General features: G+C 37.8%; 1 protein-coding gene across 2 annotated transcripts in view; it reads right to left on the bottom strand.

Moving 5' to 3' along the window:
* Positions 1-17,278, bottom strand: part of RYK (receptor like tyrosine kinase) — a 92,021-nt gene that overhangs the window by 58,629 nt on the left and 16,114 nt on the right. For both annotated transcript variants that reach the window (XM_033212636.1, XM_033212637.1), the window contains exon 2: positions 4,389-4,510. In XM_033212636.1, the coding sequence (XP_033068527.1) occupies positions 4,389-4,510 (122 nt within the window). The remainder of the gene's footprint in view (positions 1-4,388; positions 4,511-17,278) is intronic.

The following is a 17,278-nucleotide window of genomic DNA, read 5'->3' as shown; positions in this document are numbered from 1 at the left end:
CACGTGCTATACCAAGCACAGGGGATACCCTTTAAGGTGCTCAGCATATAGGAGGGAGAAAGAAAAGAAAATCAAACTAGTACAATATTCTTAAAGTACAACTAGGGCTATAAGAGAGGAGAAGGGCACTGTGCAGACAGAAAAGGGCACCTGACACATTGGAGGAGAGGTGACACCAGGTCACAGCTTTATGAGATAAACAGGAGTTATGCAGGTAAAGAATGAAGGGCATTTGTGGCAAACAGCAGCACTGTGACAGATCACAGAGCATTCAGGAAATTCCAAGACAGAAAAAAATGACTCTAAATGACTAGATAGGAGGCAGAAAAGAAAGGCCGAGACCAGACCATAAAGGCCTCCTACGAAATCAAGAGCTTTATTCTGGTAGCAACAGAGAAGCCTAGGGTGGCTTTGTGGAGGGTGCAATGAGAGGTCAGTCCAGAGGAAAGGAGACCAGTTAGAAGACCACTTCCGAATCCAGCAAGAAACAATGAAGGCCCAAACTAAGGGTGAGGCATTGGGTCACAACAGAGGTAGGAAACAAATTTAAGATGTAATTATTAGAGAGAATCAACTAGATTTAGAAAGTGTAGGAGAAGGAAACTAGGATCCCTTCTACATTTCTGACCTGGACATGTAAATAAATGGTCATACCCTCCAAAAAAATCAGGAAACTTCTGCCTCACAAAGAATATCATACCACATGGCAGCCCAAATGTGCACTAACAATGATATTTATACCTGCCAAAGAAGTAACCTGGAAATTATGCTCTATAAAATAATGTGAATGATATGGGAGTACAACTACAGCTATACCAAGGCTTCTCCTGACCCACAATGTACCACGCTAACACAGGTTTCCCTTCAAACATATATATTCACCTGAGCCCCTCCTACCTGCTCTCTCCCACTCCAACATCCTCCTGTAACAGGCTCCTAAGACTCAGACACCCATTACCAGCAACGTCAGGGCCCTGCGCTCACTCCAAATAACAAACAGTGTATATTAACTGCTTTAAAGGAATCAGTAAAAGAAGGTTTTATTTTGTTTGGTCCTGACTGCCACTTCCCACATTGCCTTTGTACTCACAAATCACTACCCATACACTTGCCCAGGAAACCTTCTCATATCCGCATTCTTTTTTCCTAAGTGTGCCCAGAAATATTCACACTCTGTTCAAAGTCAATAGAAGTGCCTAGAACAGAATTCTCTAATAAACCTTTCACCATTTTGAAATACATCTATTATTTGTTTTTATATGTATCAACATCAAAGGTAAGAATAATAACAAAGAATTAGCTATCAATTTTTTGGAGACTATAAGAAGCTTCTCTGCCTGAAAGATGTTCAGAGAAACACTGGACCACAGAGTTGCAAGGGAACTTAAAATTCAGTAACAACCACTCCACAAATACTTGAATTCCTTCTACAACAGCCTTACTGAATATTTGGTTATCCAGCGTAGGTCTGGCCTCTTCCAGTGAGAGGAAACACACGACCCTCACCACCGCACAGGCTGAAATATAAAACTAGTTTCAAAAACAGATGCAAAAAGGAGAGGTTGAAAGGGTGATGAGGAACGAGATTTTGTTAAAAGATAGTTTCAAATTATCTCCCCACAAATTACTCACTAATTATAAAGGGAAAAACTCGACGGGAGAAATGTGGTGAGGAGAGTGTTCGGAGTTACCACCACCAGTCACGGCACAAATCGGCACCTTGTGCACTGGGAAGGACAGCACCTTTGTGGTATCACTGCCAAAGAGATATTCCTGAATCTAATCATGAGGAAACCTCAGACAACACAAACTGAGGGGCATTCTACAAAATAACTGGCCTGTATGTTTCAAAAATGTTAAGGTCAAAAAACATAAAGAAAGGCTACGGAACTGTTCCAGACTGATAGGGAACTAAGAGACATCAACTAGTAAAAATTAGCTATGAAGAACATTGTTGTGATAATTGATAAAATGTGACTACTGTAGATTAGATAATAACATAATAATGTCAAATTTCCTGGTTTTGATCATTGTACTTTGGTCGTATAAAGAATGCCCTTTTTCTTAGAAAATACACACTGACATATGGGGAGCGGGAGGGAGAGGGAGATTGGAAGGCAAACAAGTATACTTAAAATGTTGGTATTAGGAAATGAAGATCAAAAATAAGCACTTATTCACTGGTACATTTGGCAGTACCTTTCAAAGTTTTAAACAGGCACACGCATTGGCTAGCCATTTCACTTCTTAGCAGTAATTTACTATTCAGAAATAAAGCCATAAGTGCACAAAAACTTCTGAACAAATATGTTCTTAACATATCTATATACATACACACATATATATATGTACATATACACACACAGGGATGCACATTAACACATTTTTTTCTGTGTTTCTATATTCATCAAAAGCAAAGGTTGAAAAATTTTTAAATAAAAGAAATAGCAAAGGTAGAAATATCAATAAAAGATGAACTACCAACTGTTTTCATCATCCCATTACCTAGATTTTGCCTACAAAATGAAATGAGGGAAACTATGTAACAGTAAAGGGAAGTATTGTTTGAAATAATAAAATGCTATTAAAAATCCATGTGTCCCATCAATGAGGTACTTTACAGAAAGCAATATAGCATACATCCGTACAATATCATATTATAAAACCACTAAAGAGAACGAGTGAGAGAAAAAGAAAGATGCCTAGGTAAGTTATTCTGTAGGGGAAAAAGTACTATACAACATACATGTCTAAAAATCCCTTTTTTGTTTAAAAAGGGAAAAAAAGGGGACCTTGAAGAAGTTATACCAAACCATAAACAATTACTTCTGAATATACAACTGCAAAGTCTTAACAGTTCTTTTTCTTTTTTTTGAGATAGAGTCTCACTCTGTCGCCCAGGCGGGAGTGCAGTGGTGCAATCTCCGCTCACTGCAACCTCCACCTCCTGGGTTCAAGCGATTCTCCTGCCTCAGCCTCTTGAGTAGCTGGGAATACAGGTGTGTGCCACCACATCTGGCTAATTTTCATATTTTTAGTAAAGACGGGATTTCACCATGTTGGCCAGGATGGTCTCGATCTCCTGACCTCGTGATCCAACTGTCTCGACCTCCCAAAGTGCTGAGATTACAGGCATGAGCCACCACGCCAGGCCTAGTCTTAGAGTTCTTAAAACATTTTTGTAATATTTGAATTTTTCCAAAATCATTGTTGTTTTCTAAGTAGAAAAAAATGAAGATTTTTAAAAATCTATATTAAAGTGGCCAATTTAAATAACTTGCAGCAAATATCATGACAGACACTATTCTATAGTACTTTTTAAAAAAAACTCTATAATAGGTATTCTTATTTATAGTAGCAAGACTATTTTTATTTCCTAAATAAAATCCTATTCAAAAGCCTATATACAAAGTTGATAAAAGGAACCGAAGTTCGGCCGGGCGCAGTGGCTCAAGCCTGTAATCCCAGCACTTTGGGAGGCCGAGGCGGGCAAATCACGAGGTCAGGAGATTGAGACCATCCTGGCTAACACGGTGAAACCCCGTCTCTACTAAAAATACAAAAAATTAGCCGGGCGAGGTGGCGGGCGCCTGTAGTCCCAGCTACTCGGGAGGCTGAGGCAGGAGAATGGGTAAACCCAGGAGGCGGAGCTTGCAGTGAGCCGAGATCGCGCCACTGCACTCCAGCCTGGGTGACAGAGCAAGACTCTGTCTCAAAAAAAAAAAAAAGAAAAGAAAAGAAACAGAAGTTGGTTGGGTATAGGAGGCACCTCCAGGCTCAGCCTCCGACTCTCTGACTTAGGAGAAAACTTACTATGTTTGAGGGACCCAGGCAGTCAGAGCAAATGTGAAGAATTCAGCAACAAGTAGCCCAGTCAAGAGATTCTTAAGTGATCGGATTTAGCCCTTAGGAGTACAGAAGCCTTACCACAGGACACATGGGTGACTGCATCTGCTGTACCTTTCTTAAACCGTTTCTCCATGAGTGGGAGAACTGTATCCATTCTGTCCAACATGTCTAAAAGGCCTGTCTTACCAATCCCCACCCCTACACCCGTATCATTTCACCACAGCAGCACTGTCATTATTGGGTCCAATTTCACCCTTTTCAAGCTAGGTCTGGATCTCTGTTTGAAGAGCCTAAAAGGATGTAAGTGTTGTGTCATATGCCAATCAATTAAATGACAGCCACTTTTGTTTTAAAGGATTCGAGAAATTTTAGAAGAATAGGCCAAGTATTTGAAATATAAATCTGAAAAGACTCAGTACTACTATATCGCATCACCGGCCGACCCTTCGGTACAGATGGCAGCCCAGTCCTCAAACACAGCCCTTGCCCCTGTGGCTGGGTGACCCTGTCATGATGTCTGTGGTTAGTCACTCTCTTACCTTGGACTTCGCATGCCAGGTGAAGTGCAGGAAATTTGTCTCACTGGGTACTAACAGATTAAAGGACAGAGCGTAGTGACTAATAAGGTCATTTCTCACATAATAAAGTTCTGCATCAAGACCTAGAAAAAAATGGGAAAAAAATAATTAAACATTTAAAATACCCTCAAAATCATCCCTATCGGTATTTCAAATACAAATAATAGAGTGAAGATAATATTGATAAGCAAATGAACATCACAAATGGCCCTCCCATGGGCTGCCTTATGAAGCAAGAAAGACACACGGTTTTATCATCACCAAGAAAGATGAAGAAATTGAGACTTGAAACAATTATAAGCAGTTATCCAGCTGAAAACAGGGGTGCTAGAACTAGAACTCTGGCAGCCACTCTGTCTTCCGAGGGCCAGTGTGATGCTCTTTCTTCTGGACACAGTGCTTCTTAGAATAACAGCTATAAAGAAATGCCCGTTCTCCCAAAAAATTTATGTAGACTTAGGAAGGGAGATTCAAAATGAAAGGGAGAAAGGAGCCTCAGATAAAACGTAAGCCCAAGCCAAGCCTCAAGCCCCCAGCCAGAGATAACCTCTGCTTCCTCTGACAACACAAGGTCCTTGCTGTTCTGATAGCATTTACCATGGTACACACTTGCACCAGGTGTCTTGCAGGCACATGCTGTCTTCCCTACCAAGACTACAAAGGGAAGAACACTATGTTTTTCACGGTATCTGCAGGCCACAGCTCTCTGCACAAAACATAAACACTTGTTAACCAAGAGGTTAGTACTACAGACAAAACAAAAATAAATGAAGAGCCTGGAATGCCTGAGAAGTGACTCCCAAGTTTCACTCACTCCCATACCACCTTCTCAACCAGGGCACATGCAATCTCCCAAACGTATTAAGCTCTCAATTTTGTCACACCCTTTTATCCTACCTGTATTTAATATTTTTATTTAAAACTCATTTAATTTGTTAAAATAAAAATTTGTAAGGCAAAATTTAAACACGACTTTTCAGTGGCAAATCAACAGGTACTGTTAAAAAAAAAAAAAAGTTATCCAAAAACAAAAGAAAAACAAAACAAATGTACTAAATTCTAGCTCAATTCTGGTGCCTACCAAGAAGGCAGTGAGCTCGAGCCTAGCTCATTGTTTAGAAAAAGGGAGGAGGGAGGTATAATCAAGCATTTGAGAAATGTAAAAAAAAAAAAACCTCACACGGAGGATTTCCCCATGATCATCCAAGGAACTGAAAGACTAAAAGCAGGGAGTAACTTTCTCTTGAATTGATTTACTGTTATTTAAAGTTCTATCCAGGTGTCCCTCTAGTAATACATGACATATATATTCCACAAGTTAGAGGGGGAAAGATACGAGGACAACAGCCAAAATGCAAATTTCACATTTACTGAGCCGGCACTATGGGGTCTGAAACCTCACAGTATGCAGAGAGGTCAAGATGGAGATCTCATGCCTCCTAAGAATAGAGACCTAGAAACAAATCACTCTGCTACAGGTATTTATCCTGTAAAATTCGTTTTCTTGTTTCTGAACTGGATGTAATAAAATCATTAATGCAGAAATGAAATTTAAGGCATGCTACATAGGGGGAAGCTGCTGCACTTGTAGGGTCCAGCCCTACAGGGCCTGTGGGTTTTTCTCCTTGTGTGTGGAGACCAGAGATCATAGAAATAAAGACACAAGACAAAGAGATAGAAAAAAAGACAGCTGGGCCCAGGGGACCACTACCACAAAGATGCGGAGACCGGTAGTGGCCCTGAATGCCTGGCTGTGCTGTTATTTATTGTACACAAGGCAAGGGGGCAGGGTAAGGAGTGTGAGTCATCTCCAATGATAGGTAAGGTCACGTGAGTCATGTGTCCAACGAACAGGGGGCCCTTCCCTATTTGGTAGCCTAGGTGGAGACAGAGAGGGGCCAGCTTACGTCGTTATTTCTTCTATGCATTTGTCGGAGAAATCAAAGATTTTAATATTTTCACTAATTCTGCTTCTGCTACTGCTACCTAGAAGGCAGAGCCAGGTGTACAGGGTGGAACATGAAAGTGGACTGGGAGCATGACCGCTGAAGCATAGCATCGCAGGGAGACATTCAGGTCTCCAGATGGCTGCAGGTGGGCCTGAGTGATGTCAGGCCTTCCACAAGAGGTGGTGGAGGAGAGGCTTCTCTAACTCCCCCGGGAAAAGGGAGACTCCCTTTCCTGGTCTGCTAAGTAATGGCGCCTTCCCAGGCACTGGTGTTACCGCTAGACCAAGGAGTCCTCTAGTGGCCCTATCCGGGCATGACAGAGGGCTCACACTTTTATCTTCTAGTCACTTCTCACCATGTCCCCTCAGCTCCTATCTCTGTATGGCCTGGTTTTTCCTAGGTTATAATTGTAGAAGACAGATTATTATAATATTGGAATAAAGAGTAATGCTACAAACTAATGATTAATAATATTCATATGTAATCATATCTATATTCTATTTCTAGTATAACTATTCTTGTTCCATACATTTTCTTTATTATACTGGAACAGCTTGTGCCTTTAGTCTCTTGCCCCAGCACCTGGGTGGCTTGCCACCCACAGCACTAGCTGGGTAGTACTGCTTTTATTTATCCTACAAAAGATACTGAAAGCAGAGAGAGAAATGTAGACCCTTCTACAAAAGCCTCTCCCTGCTGGCAGGAGTGTTAGCAAATATCCAGGAATGGAAGATTGGTGGTGTTGGAGAAAGGCGTTAGAGGAAAAATTGTAAATAATTTAATTTGCCTTTTTTCTTAAGTCTGGGTCTTACTCTAGTCTAGATAGGTGCTGTTTACTTAGAAATATATGTCAGATAAATAAAAAGAAGAAAGTTACACGAGGCAGTACTGACATGAGATGAACTAGAACTCAAGTTGAAAGGATTTCATAATAAATGTATAAACATAAAATGTATTAATGAGTTCATATTAATAAAAAACACAAGAAGATACAGTAGTACAACTGAAAAAAAAAGGGCTTCAAATATAGGAAGTAAAAACCAATAGGACAAAAAGGCAAAAAGAAATACACAAATCCACAATCACAAATGGAAACTAACATCCTCTCAGAAATCAAAAGATCAGAACAGTTAGGCATAGTGTTACACCTGTAATCCCAGCTCTTTGGGAGGCTGAAGCAAGAGGATCAGTTGAGGCTGGAAGTTCAAGACCAGCCCGGGCAACACAGCAACAACCCATCTCTATAAAAAACTTTTTTAAAATTAGCTGGGAGTGGTGGTGCACACCTGTAGTACTAACTACTCAGGAGGCGTGAGGATGGCTTGAGCTCAGGAATTTGAGGTTACCGTGAGCTATGATCATACCATTGCACTCCCGTCTGTGTAACACAACACTCTCTCTCTTTAAAAAATAAGATCAAAACAGATACAAATTGAGTGTGGACATAGATGATCTGAACATATAATTATGGGACATGAAAAAGTAAGGGGGATTAATCATGAATTAGAACACATGCATTTACATTTTTTTAAAATATAAAAACAGATTCAAACCAAAATCATACAGGCTACCTTCCTTGATCAAACACCATATGATAAAGATATTAACTATAAGGATGAAACCAAAAGAGTATTATTTGAAAAGATTAATAAAATATTTAAACACTTCACAAGACTGATCAAGGAAAAAAGAGAAAAAACACCAAACACAAATTACCAATACTAGTAATGAAAATGAAATATTACTAAAAATCCTATAGATGCTAAAAAGATAAAAAGATTAGTATAAACAACTTTGACAATAAAATAAACAAATTAGATGAAACAGAAGAACCCTTTAAAAACATAATTTACCAAAATTTCAAACAATTAAAAACCTATCCCAAAAGAAAGCTCCAGGTCCAGATGGCTTCACTAGTGAATTCTATCAAACATTTAAGGAAGACACCACACCAATCTTACATAAACTCCTTCAGAAAATAGTTGAAGAGAATACTTCCTAAGTCATCTGATGAGGCCAGCAGCATCATCTTGATACAAACTTACTAAAACATTATGAGAAAAGAAAATTACAGAACAACATCTCTTATGAACATAGATTAAAACATTCTCCACAAAACATTAGCAAATTCAATACAAGAATACATAAAAGGATTAACACATCATGACCAAGTATATATGAAAGGTTAACCTTTTAAAAATTGATATAATTTACCACATTAACAAAATAAAAACTCGTATCATCTCAATAGATAGAGAAAAAGTATTTGACAACATTCAAAGCCTGTTAATGATAAAAACTGTCAACAAACTAGGAACAGACAGAAACTTTCTCAGTTTGGTAAAGAACATTAAAAAAAAACCCTAGAGCTAATGTCATACTCAATGGTGAATTATTAAATCCTTATTCCTAAGATCAGAAACAAGGCAAAGATGTCCACTTCCACAACTTCTATTCAACCTTGTACTGGAGGTCCTAGCCAATGTATTAAGACATAAAAAGCACAAGGATGAAGTAAAACTGTCACTGTTCACAGATGACATAATGGTATGTATAGAAAGCACTGTGAAATCTACTAAAATACTATTAAAACCAACTAGTGAATTTAGCAAGGTCTCCGAATACAAAGCCAATACTTTAAAGTCAATTGTATTTCTATATTAGCAACAACTAGAAAATAAAACTTAAAAAGTCAATACTGTAACATTAAAAAATACCAGGGACCTAGGAATAACTCTAAGGCTATGTAAGATCTCTACATAGATCTTAAAACTGTAAAACATGGCTAAGGAAAATTAGAGAAGGCCTTAAAAAGTGGAAAGCCATACTGTACAATTCTCCTTAGATAAGCCTCAATACTGTTAAGATGTCAAGTCTCTCATATTGATCTGCAGATTCAAAGTATCTTAATCAAAATCTCAAGAGATTTTTTGAAAAAATTAATCACAAAATGTACATGCCAACAACAATCTTGAAAATGAAAATGCCTTGGAAGAGGAACCAAAGCAATTTAATTTTAATATTTTCAACAAGAGATGTAAAGCAACTAGATGCATAAAATATACAGGAAAAAAAACACCTTAAAATGAAAATTAAAACCACAATGAGATAACACCTCATTCCAGTTAGGATGGCTATTACACTGCTGGTAGGATTATAAACTAGTACACCATTACGAAAAAGACTTTGGAGGTCCTTTTTTTTTTAAGACGAGTCTTGCTCTGTCGCCCAGGCTGGAGTGTAGTGGTGCGATCTCAGCCCACTGCAAGGTCCGCCTCCCGGGTTCACGCCATTCTCCCGCCTCAGCCTCCCGAGTAGCTGGGACTACAGGTGCCCACCACCATGCCCAGCTACTTTTGTTTTTGTATTTTTAGTAGAGACGGGGTTTCACTGTGTTAGCTGGGATGGTCTCAATCTCCTGACCTCATGATCCACCCACCTCAGCCTCCCAAAGTGCTGGGATTACAGGCGTGAGCCACTGTGCCCGGCCTGACTTCGGAGGTTCTTTAAAAAATTAAAAGTAAGGCCAGGTATGATGGCTCAGGCCAGTAATCCCAGTGTGTGGGAGGCCAGGACCAGAGGATCACTTAGGCCATTCAGAAGTATGAGACCAGTCTGCGCAACATTAGCAAAACATTGTCTCTACAAAAAATGTTTACAATTAGCCAAGCATGGTGGCGTATGCCTGTAGTCCTCACTACTTGGGTGGCTGAGATCGGAGGTTGGCTTGAGCCCAGGAGTTCAAGGCGGCAATGAGCTATGATTGTGTCACTGTACTCCAGCCTGGAAGACAGAACAAGACTGTGTAGGGGGAAAACAACAACAACAACTACCATATGAGCCAGCAATCGCACTACTGTGTATACATCAAAAGAAAATGAAATTAGTATGTCAAAGAGGTATCTGCATTCCCATGTTTATTGTAGCACTATTTACAATAGCCACGATATGAGATCAACCTAACTGTCCAACAAGGAATGAATGAAGAAAATATGGTAAATGTACACAATGTAATATTATTCAACTTTTAAAAAAATGGACATTCTGTCATTTGCTACAACATGAATGAACCTGGAAGACATCATGTTAACTGAAATAAGCCAGACACAGAAAGACAAATACTGCATGATATCACTCATATGTGGAATCTTTTTTAGAAAAAAAAAAAAAGTTAGTATCATAGGAATAGAGCAGAGTAATTATTACCAGAGACTGAGGAGGGGAGGGGAAAGTGGAGGATGGGGAAAGGTTGGTCAGTGGGTACAAACTTACAGTTAGATAAGAGGAATGAATTCTGATGTTCTAACACACAGTAGAGTGACTAGTTAACAGTAAAACACGGTATATCACAAAATAACTAGAATAGAGGCTTTTCAAGTTTATTATCACAAAGAAATGATAAATGTATGACGTGATGAATACACTAACTACCCTGATTGGATCATTATACAGCAGAGATATGTATCAAAACACCAAACTGTACCCTATAAATATGTACAATTATAATGTGTAAATAAAAATTTAAAAAATAAATGTTTAAAAAACTCTTCCTAGGGTTATAAAAACAACAACAGCAACAACAAAAAAAACCTTGACCCCTATCTTACCCATCATACAAAACCCAATCTAAGATATAAACCTAAATGTAAAAACCAGAACTATAAAGCTTCTAGAAGAAAACGTAGGATAGAAGAGGCCATGTCTGCCAGAGCAGAGCGCTCCCTCTCTGGGGCCCTGTCGTTCTTGCTCTCTGACTCCCTCACCCTCTCTCTTTCTTCTTCTCCCTCTGCCTCGCACTCTCTCTATTGCTTGCTCGCTCTCTCTCTCTCTTTCTCTTTTTCTCTCTCTCTCTCTTTCTCCCATCCCTTTCTGTCTTTCCTTCCCTCTCTCCCTTGCTCCCCTTCGGGCTGAGAAAAAAAATACGTAGGACAGAAAAATCTTCACAACCTGGGGTAAGCAAAGATTTCCTGGACAGGTGACACACAACATAAAGCAACCAGAAAAAACTGAAATTTATCAAAATTTAAAAACTTATCAAAATTTAAAAATTATCAAAATTAAAAACTGAAATTCATCAAAATTAACAACTTCTGTCCCTCAAAAAACATTAAGAAAATGAAATTAAAGTCACAAACTAGGAGAAAATATTCACAACACATATATCTAAGAAAGAACTTGTCTGGGGGAAGGCAGAGATGTTGGTTAAATTTTTTTAATGATTTGTTTCTAGAATATATAAAGAACCAAAACTTTTTTAACCAAATTAGATAAAATGGACAAAAGATGTGAGCAGACATTTCATAATTATATACATACCCAATAAGCATATGAAGAGGTGCTAAACATCTTTAGTCATCAGAGAACTACAAACGAACACCACAATGAGAGCCACTAGCACCCAAGAAAATAACATTGAACGTTGTCAAGGAGGTGGGGTAACTATTATACAACTCTTACACATTGCTAAGAGTGTAAAAAACTTTCAACTACTTTGGAAAACACAGTTTCTTATAAAGTTAAACATACACCTATTCTATGATCCAAGAATTCCGTTTCTGAGTAATTATCCAAAAGAAAAGAAAACATATGTCCACAAAAAGACTTATGCACAAACATTCATATCCCTCCCCCCAACGTTTTTATTTTTGAGACGGTGTCTCATTCTGTTGCCCAGGCAGGATCTCAGCTCACTTCAACCTCTGCCTCCCAGGTTCAAGCGATTCTCCTGCTTCAGCCTTCGGAGCAGTTGGGATTACGGGCACCTGCCACCACGTCCGGCTAATTTTTCTATTTTTAGTAGAAACGTGGTTTCACTACGTTGGCCAGGCTGGTCTCCTGACCTCAAGTGATCCATCTGCCTCGGCCTCCCAAAGTGCTGGGATTACAGGTGTGAGCCACCATGCCTGGCCATGTTCACAGCCCTTTTAGCCACAACAGCCAAAACTGGAAACAACACAAACGTCCATCAACAGATGAACAGATAACCAACTGTGGCATATATATAAATGGAATGCTAATCAGCAATGAAAATAGACTTGGTAACAATAGGGATGAATTTCATAGACTGTATGAGTGAAAGAAACTACACAAGAAAGTATATACTAGTATTTCTACTTATGTAAAGTTATAGAATAGGCAAAAGTAATTTACGGTGACAAAAATCAGATCAATGGTTACCCTGGAAAGGAGAGCGGAAGGGAAACTGTTGAACTGATTACAAAGAGGCATCATGGAATTTCTGTGGTGATGGAAATGTCCTATATCTTGGTTGGAGTGATAGTTACTAGGTGTACGCATTTTTCAAAACTCAACCAGCAGGACATTTAAAATCTGTGTATTTCATTATACGTAGTTTACCTAAATTTTTTACAAGATGGAAAACTCAACGGTTTTTACCTCTCTGCTTATCTTAAGAAGCTTGCAAAATCATAGTACTTGTACTAACATAAAAAATTTTAGAAAAAATTAATCTTAAGTGATCACCAACTTCCATATTTAAACTTCAAAACACCTTTCCCAGGAAAATAAAGAACTCTGTTCCTAATAAATAACAATTTATTGTTATTACTGGTAATAATAACAAAAAATAATAAGTTTTCCAGACACAGTTCAAAGTATCAAGAGCATCTAGGAGTTCTGTAAATTCAACTCCATGTTAAGCTAGATAAAAAGGACCTGTAAGCAGCCAGACAAGAAAAAAAAAAAAAAAATGCAGGCACGTCCTTAAGTCATACATGCAGTCATTTGATAATTCATGGTTTTGTTCTACTAGAAATTTTATCTTATCTGTCAAGTAGACTGATGGATAGAACCAATTTCTTCCCAGCCTCCTGGGAACATCTGTTCTCCCCAATTTGCTCAAGGTCTCTCTAGTTCTACCAGCCCAAACAGAAACTACCAACTTCAACAGAAACTATGCCTCCTAAGTAAAGAATATTCTTTTTCAACATATCAGAGCAACTTCACAACATTTCAACTGAAGACAGGGCAAAGACTGCAGTCAGCCAACTTTCTCAGGCTTCTAAAACCTAGTTGGACTTCAACTTGTGCTGGTAGGCTTAGCACCCTGGCTGTCCACCCCTTATCCCCCTTCAGTGATCTGCTTCTATACTGTCACCCATTAACACCACTCTGACTTCCACCAACCTCCTTATCCTTCTGAAGTACAACTTCCCCCTGGCCCTGTGGAGCCCAAAGGGCCCATTCTCTTACCCTCAGTGGACAATGCCCTGGATCACCATGGCCACTCAGATGACTGAAGTCATGCTTGAGCATCCTTACCAAAAGTTCTGTTTCTTTAGAATCATGCCATCAAACTATGCCACGCTCTATCCTTCTCAGTATCTCAGCTACCTCATTCACTGAGGATTCTGGGACCAGTTTATACAAATTCTATACATTCCTTTTCTATGTCTCATTAGGACAGACTCCCAATGTCCCTGAGACTAACCCACTTCCAATCTGCCCTTCAATGACTCTTTTATTCCTTTTATTCCTCAACTCCAACAACCTTCATCCATACCAAAGAAACTCATTTCTATGGACAGCAGCAATATGCGAATTACTCTGCCTCTAAAATCTTGAACTATAAGTAGTTACTCAGCTCTTTCCTTTACTATTACAACAGCTGCTCCCAGGGTCATTCTGTCTCCAGTATCTATAATCCTCTTGTTTCTCCCGTTCTATTGTACCAATCATTTCCTCAGTTTCTTCTTACAGGCCTCAACCTCAATTACTTCAATTACTTTCTTAGCAGTGGAGGTTTCCACTTTCTCCCACCACAGCCTACGTCTGACACACACAATCCGCTCAGAAAAAGACACCCAATCTTGAACTCACTCTTCTACTTCCTGTCCTCTCTGGTGCTATAATTGAACGCTGCATAATTCTGGATAGTGCCATTGCCACAAATGACTCACTACAAGATGATGCTTGTACCCTCAGCAAATATTTATAAGCTGCTGACAATTTAAAGCCCTGTGATCCAAATCTCTATGAACACCTAATGACCACCAAAATAAATTGTAAATTTAAAATTCACTACCATAGACTAAGGTGTTGAAATGGCAATACAATCAATCATTAAACACAGTTGCTGTTTTCTGAATATAGGTTTTGAAAACATGTTTTGAAACAGATATTCCATTCTTTATCAGCTAAGGTAGTTATTTCCAGTTTGAAAAGGTTTGAACGAAACCAATAAAATTCTATTCAAATTTTCACGCATCAAATTAGCAAATACGGTCTGTTATATTGTGAGACATGTTTCTGTAACACAAGCTTTTAAGTGGTTTGTAAATAAGATCATTCCAGTATAACAAGGAAGTGGGTTCACATATTAATTTTCCTAGGCAAGGGGCTCTGGAATGACAGGAATAGAATTATATAACTTTCAGCGAGAAAGAAAAAGATCCTCATTCAGCTCAGCTGCTGCCAAGCAGGAGACCTCTCAGCTCTATTTCAAGAATATTTAAAATGAGCACCTGTACCCAGGAATCCCAAAGGAGCATTCCCATCCTTTGCACAGCAAGCTGCACTTCCTCTGGTGCCCACCTTTATGGCAACCACATTGGCTTAGAAAATGACTTTCATCTGTACTGTCTCAAGACCACACCTTGTATGTTAGTATCTTTCACTCTCTTCTGAGGCAACACAAGCCATGCTAAATGGTTTGACTGGGCTGCCCAAGTCATCTCATAAGGTACCAATTACGCTTTTGTTAGTGCTCTGCTTTGAAAACTGCAGAGGTCTTGAGTGGTTTGCCCTTAACCTTACTTTTCTCATAAATCCTGTTATTTTTAGTGACTAGGTAAACTTGAAGGGTTTTTTATGGAATGCATTTGATGTTATAACAGAAATGTTTATCTTATTTAAAAATAATACTGAGTGTTATACAGGTTACGACAAGTAATTTGTGATTCTATATAAAGTTTTATAAACATTTATACTCTTTGACCCAGTAATTCCATTACTAAAATCCATCTTAAGGAAATGAAAGACAGACACAAATTTTTATGTACAAATATATTAATAGAAACAATTAAAACTGAAAAAAAGAAATAATATAAACTACCAGTAACAGAGCAATGATTAATAAACTATAATACATCCACAAGAGAGAACAACAGTTTTCAATAGTTTTTCTTTGGAGGAGAGAGGTGATACCCCAAGTCATAATATCCTTTCAACTAAATTGCTCCCTGTTCATCTATCTAACATACTGGGCTTCTTCTTTGAAGACAGGTTTTAATGACCAAATAAGTGACTAAAAAACACTGAAAAAAGACTATGACGCCATGAACAAAGCTGTTATAAATAATGTAGTAAAATGAGTTTTGCTTAGACTATAACAGTAAATGAAAATTACAACATACAAACTGTATACAGCAAATTTTCAACAATGTCTGGCACCTAGAATAGTTCATGCATGTAACAGGTCTTCAATAAACATCCAGTGAATCAAAGTTAAACATATATTAATATGCATGTTGTGTTCCACTTTAAAAAAAAAGGAAAATAACAAAATATGTTAACAGTGGTTGAATATAAATGGTGGATTATGGATGATTTTTATTATATGCTTTTATTCTTTTTCTTCTCTTAAATTTTCTATGAAAGTTAAACTGGAAAAACAAGAAAAGTGTTTAAAGAAATATGCATACAGCTGCAACAACTCATTGATACAAAAATACAACCAACTACTGTCTAAAATAATCCATGAAGGTTGATAAGAGATAGAGAAAAGGCCCTCAAAAATAAAATTCAATTAAAAAATCATATGTGTAAAGATATTATCTTTGGTATACTAATGTTAACGCCATTAATGATAAATTATTAATGATTAAAAGATCTTCCCCCACTTTCCCTTAAAATACCCAGTTAAATCAAACAGCAAAATTTGGCAAAGTACTATAAACTGAAGAGAGGGAACAAAAGAGAAGACCAAAACTTGGAAAAAGTTTCCACATGCAACATTTGACAATGGGACTGAAATAAAATTATTGGGTTACCCATGCTATCTGAATGAGAATAACAGAAAACCCTGAAGACGACAGGGAATGGAACAAAGCTTTAATTTTCAGGAGAAGAGGAAGCAGGCAAGGAATTCTATTTCCAGACAAACTCTCATCATATGCAAAAACAGTACTCAGAACGCCTCAGGAAACACCTCAATTATGTATTCTCCCCAAAAAGTTTCTCTAAAACATACTGAGAGATTAATAGGGGATAGAGAATTGTTTTACACTGAGAAGAGATATGCTTTAGGATGAAGGTATAATAATCATGAATCATCACTGTTCTGTATCAAACTATAAAGAATTTTAAAAACCAAAATAGTAGAAATATGAGGAGAACCAAATATAAGTATGACCATGGTACAAAACTATCAGTCTATGAATGATATTAGCATATAAAAGATATCGTTTATAGGTATAGCCATAATTAATACATACATCAAGATGGTACTCTATAGGAAATGTGACTTACTTCAAATCATCTGTAAGATATTTACAAAATGTTATCAGCTATAAGGAAAAGCATAATCAATTTCTTAAAGGAGAAAATGTATAGGCCACAATATGACCACCAGTCAATGGGAAGAAGGCAGGGAGTGAGGCAAAACTGAACATATACATTTTTAAGTACCATCTATCTCAAAGAGTTATCTATATTCTTAACCTTCACAAATGGTTTCAACTACATAAAGAAAAAACAAGAATATGAAAAAAAAAACATTGAAAATACATTTATCAAAAATTGTCAATGCATGGTTAAATAATACATGGTATTTTTCTTCTTTACAAATATTTTCCAAATAGTCTATAATGAATATATTTTCCAGTCTATATATTTTCTTGTATATTTTCCAAATAGTCTATAAATGAGTATATTTTACCCTAA

The sequence above is a fragment of the Trachypithecus francoisi genome, unplaced genomic scaffold, assembly GCF_009764315.1.
Source record: "Trachypithecus francoisi isolate TF-2019V2 unplaced genomic scaffold, Tfra_2.0 Lachesis_group0, whole genome shotgun sequence".
Taxonomy (NCBI): Eukaryota; Metazoa; Chordata; class Mammalia; order Primates; family Cercopithecidae; genus Trachypithecus; species Trachypithecus francoisi.
This window is presented reverse-complemented; position numbering and strand designations above follow the sequence as displayed.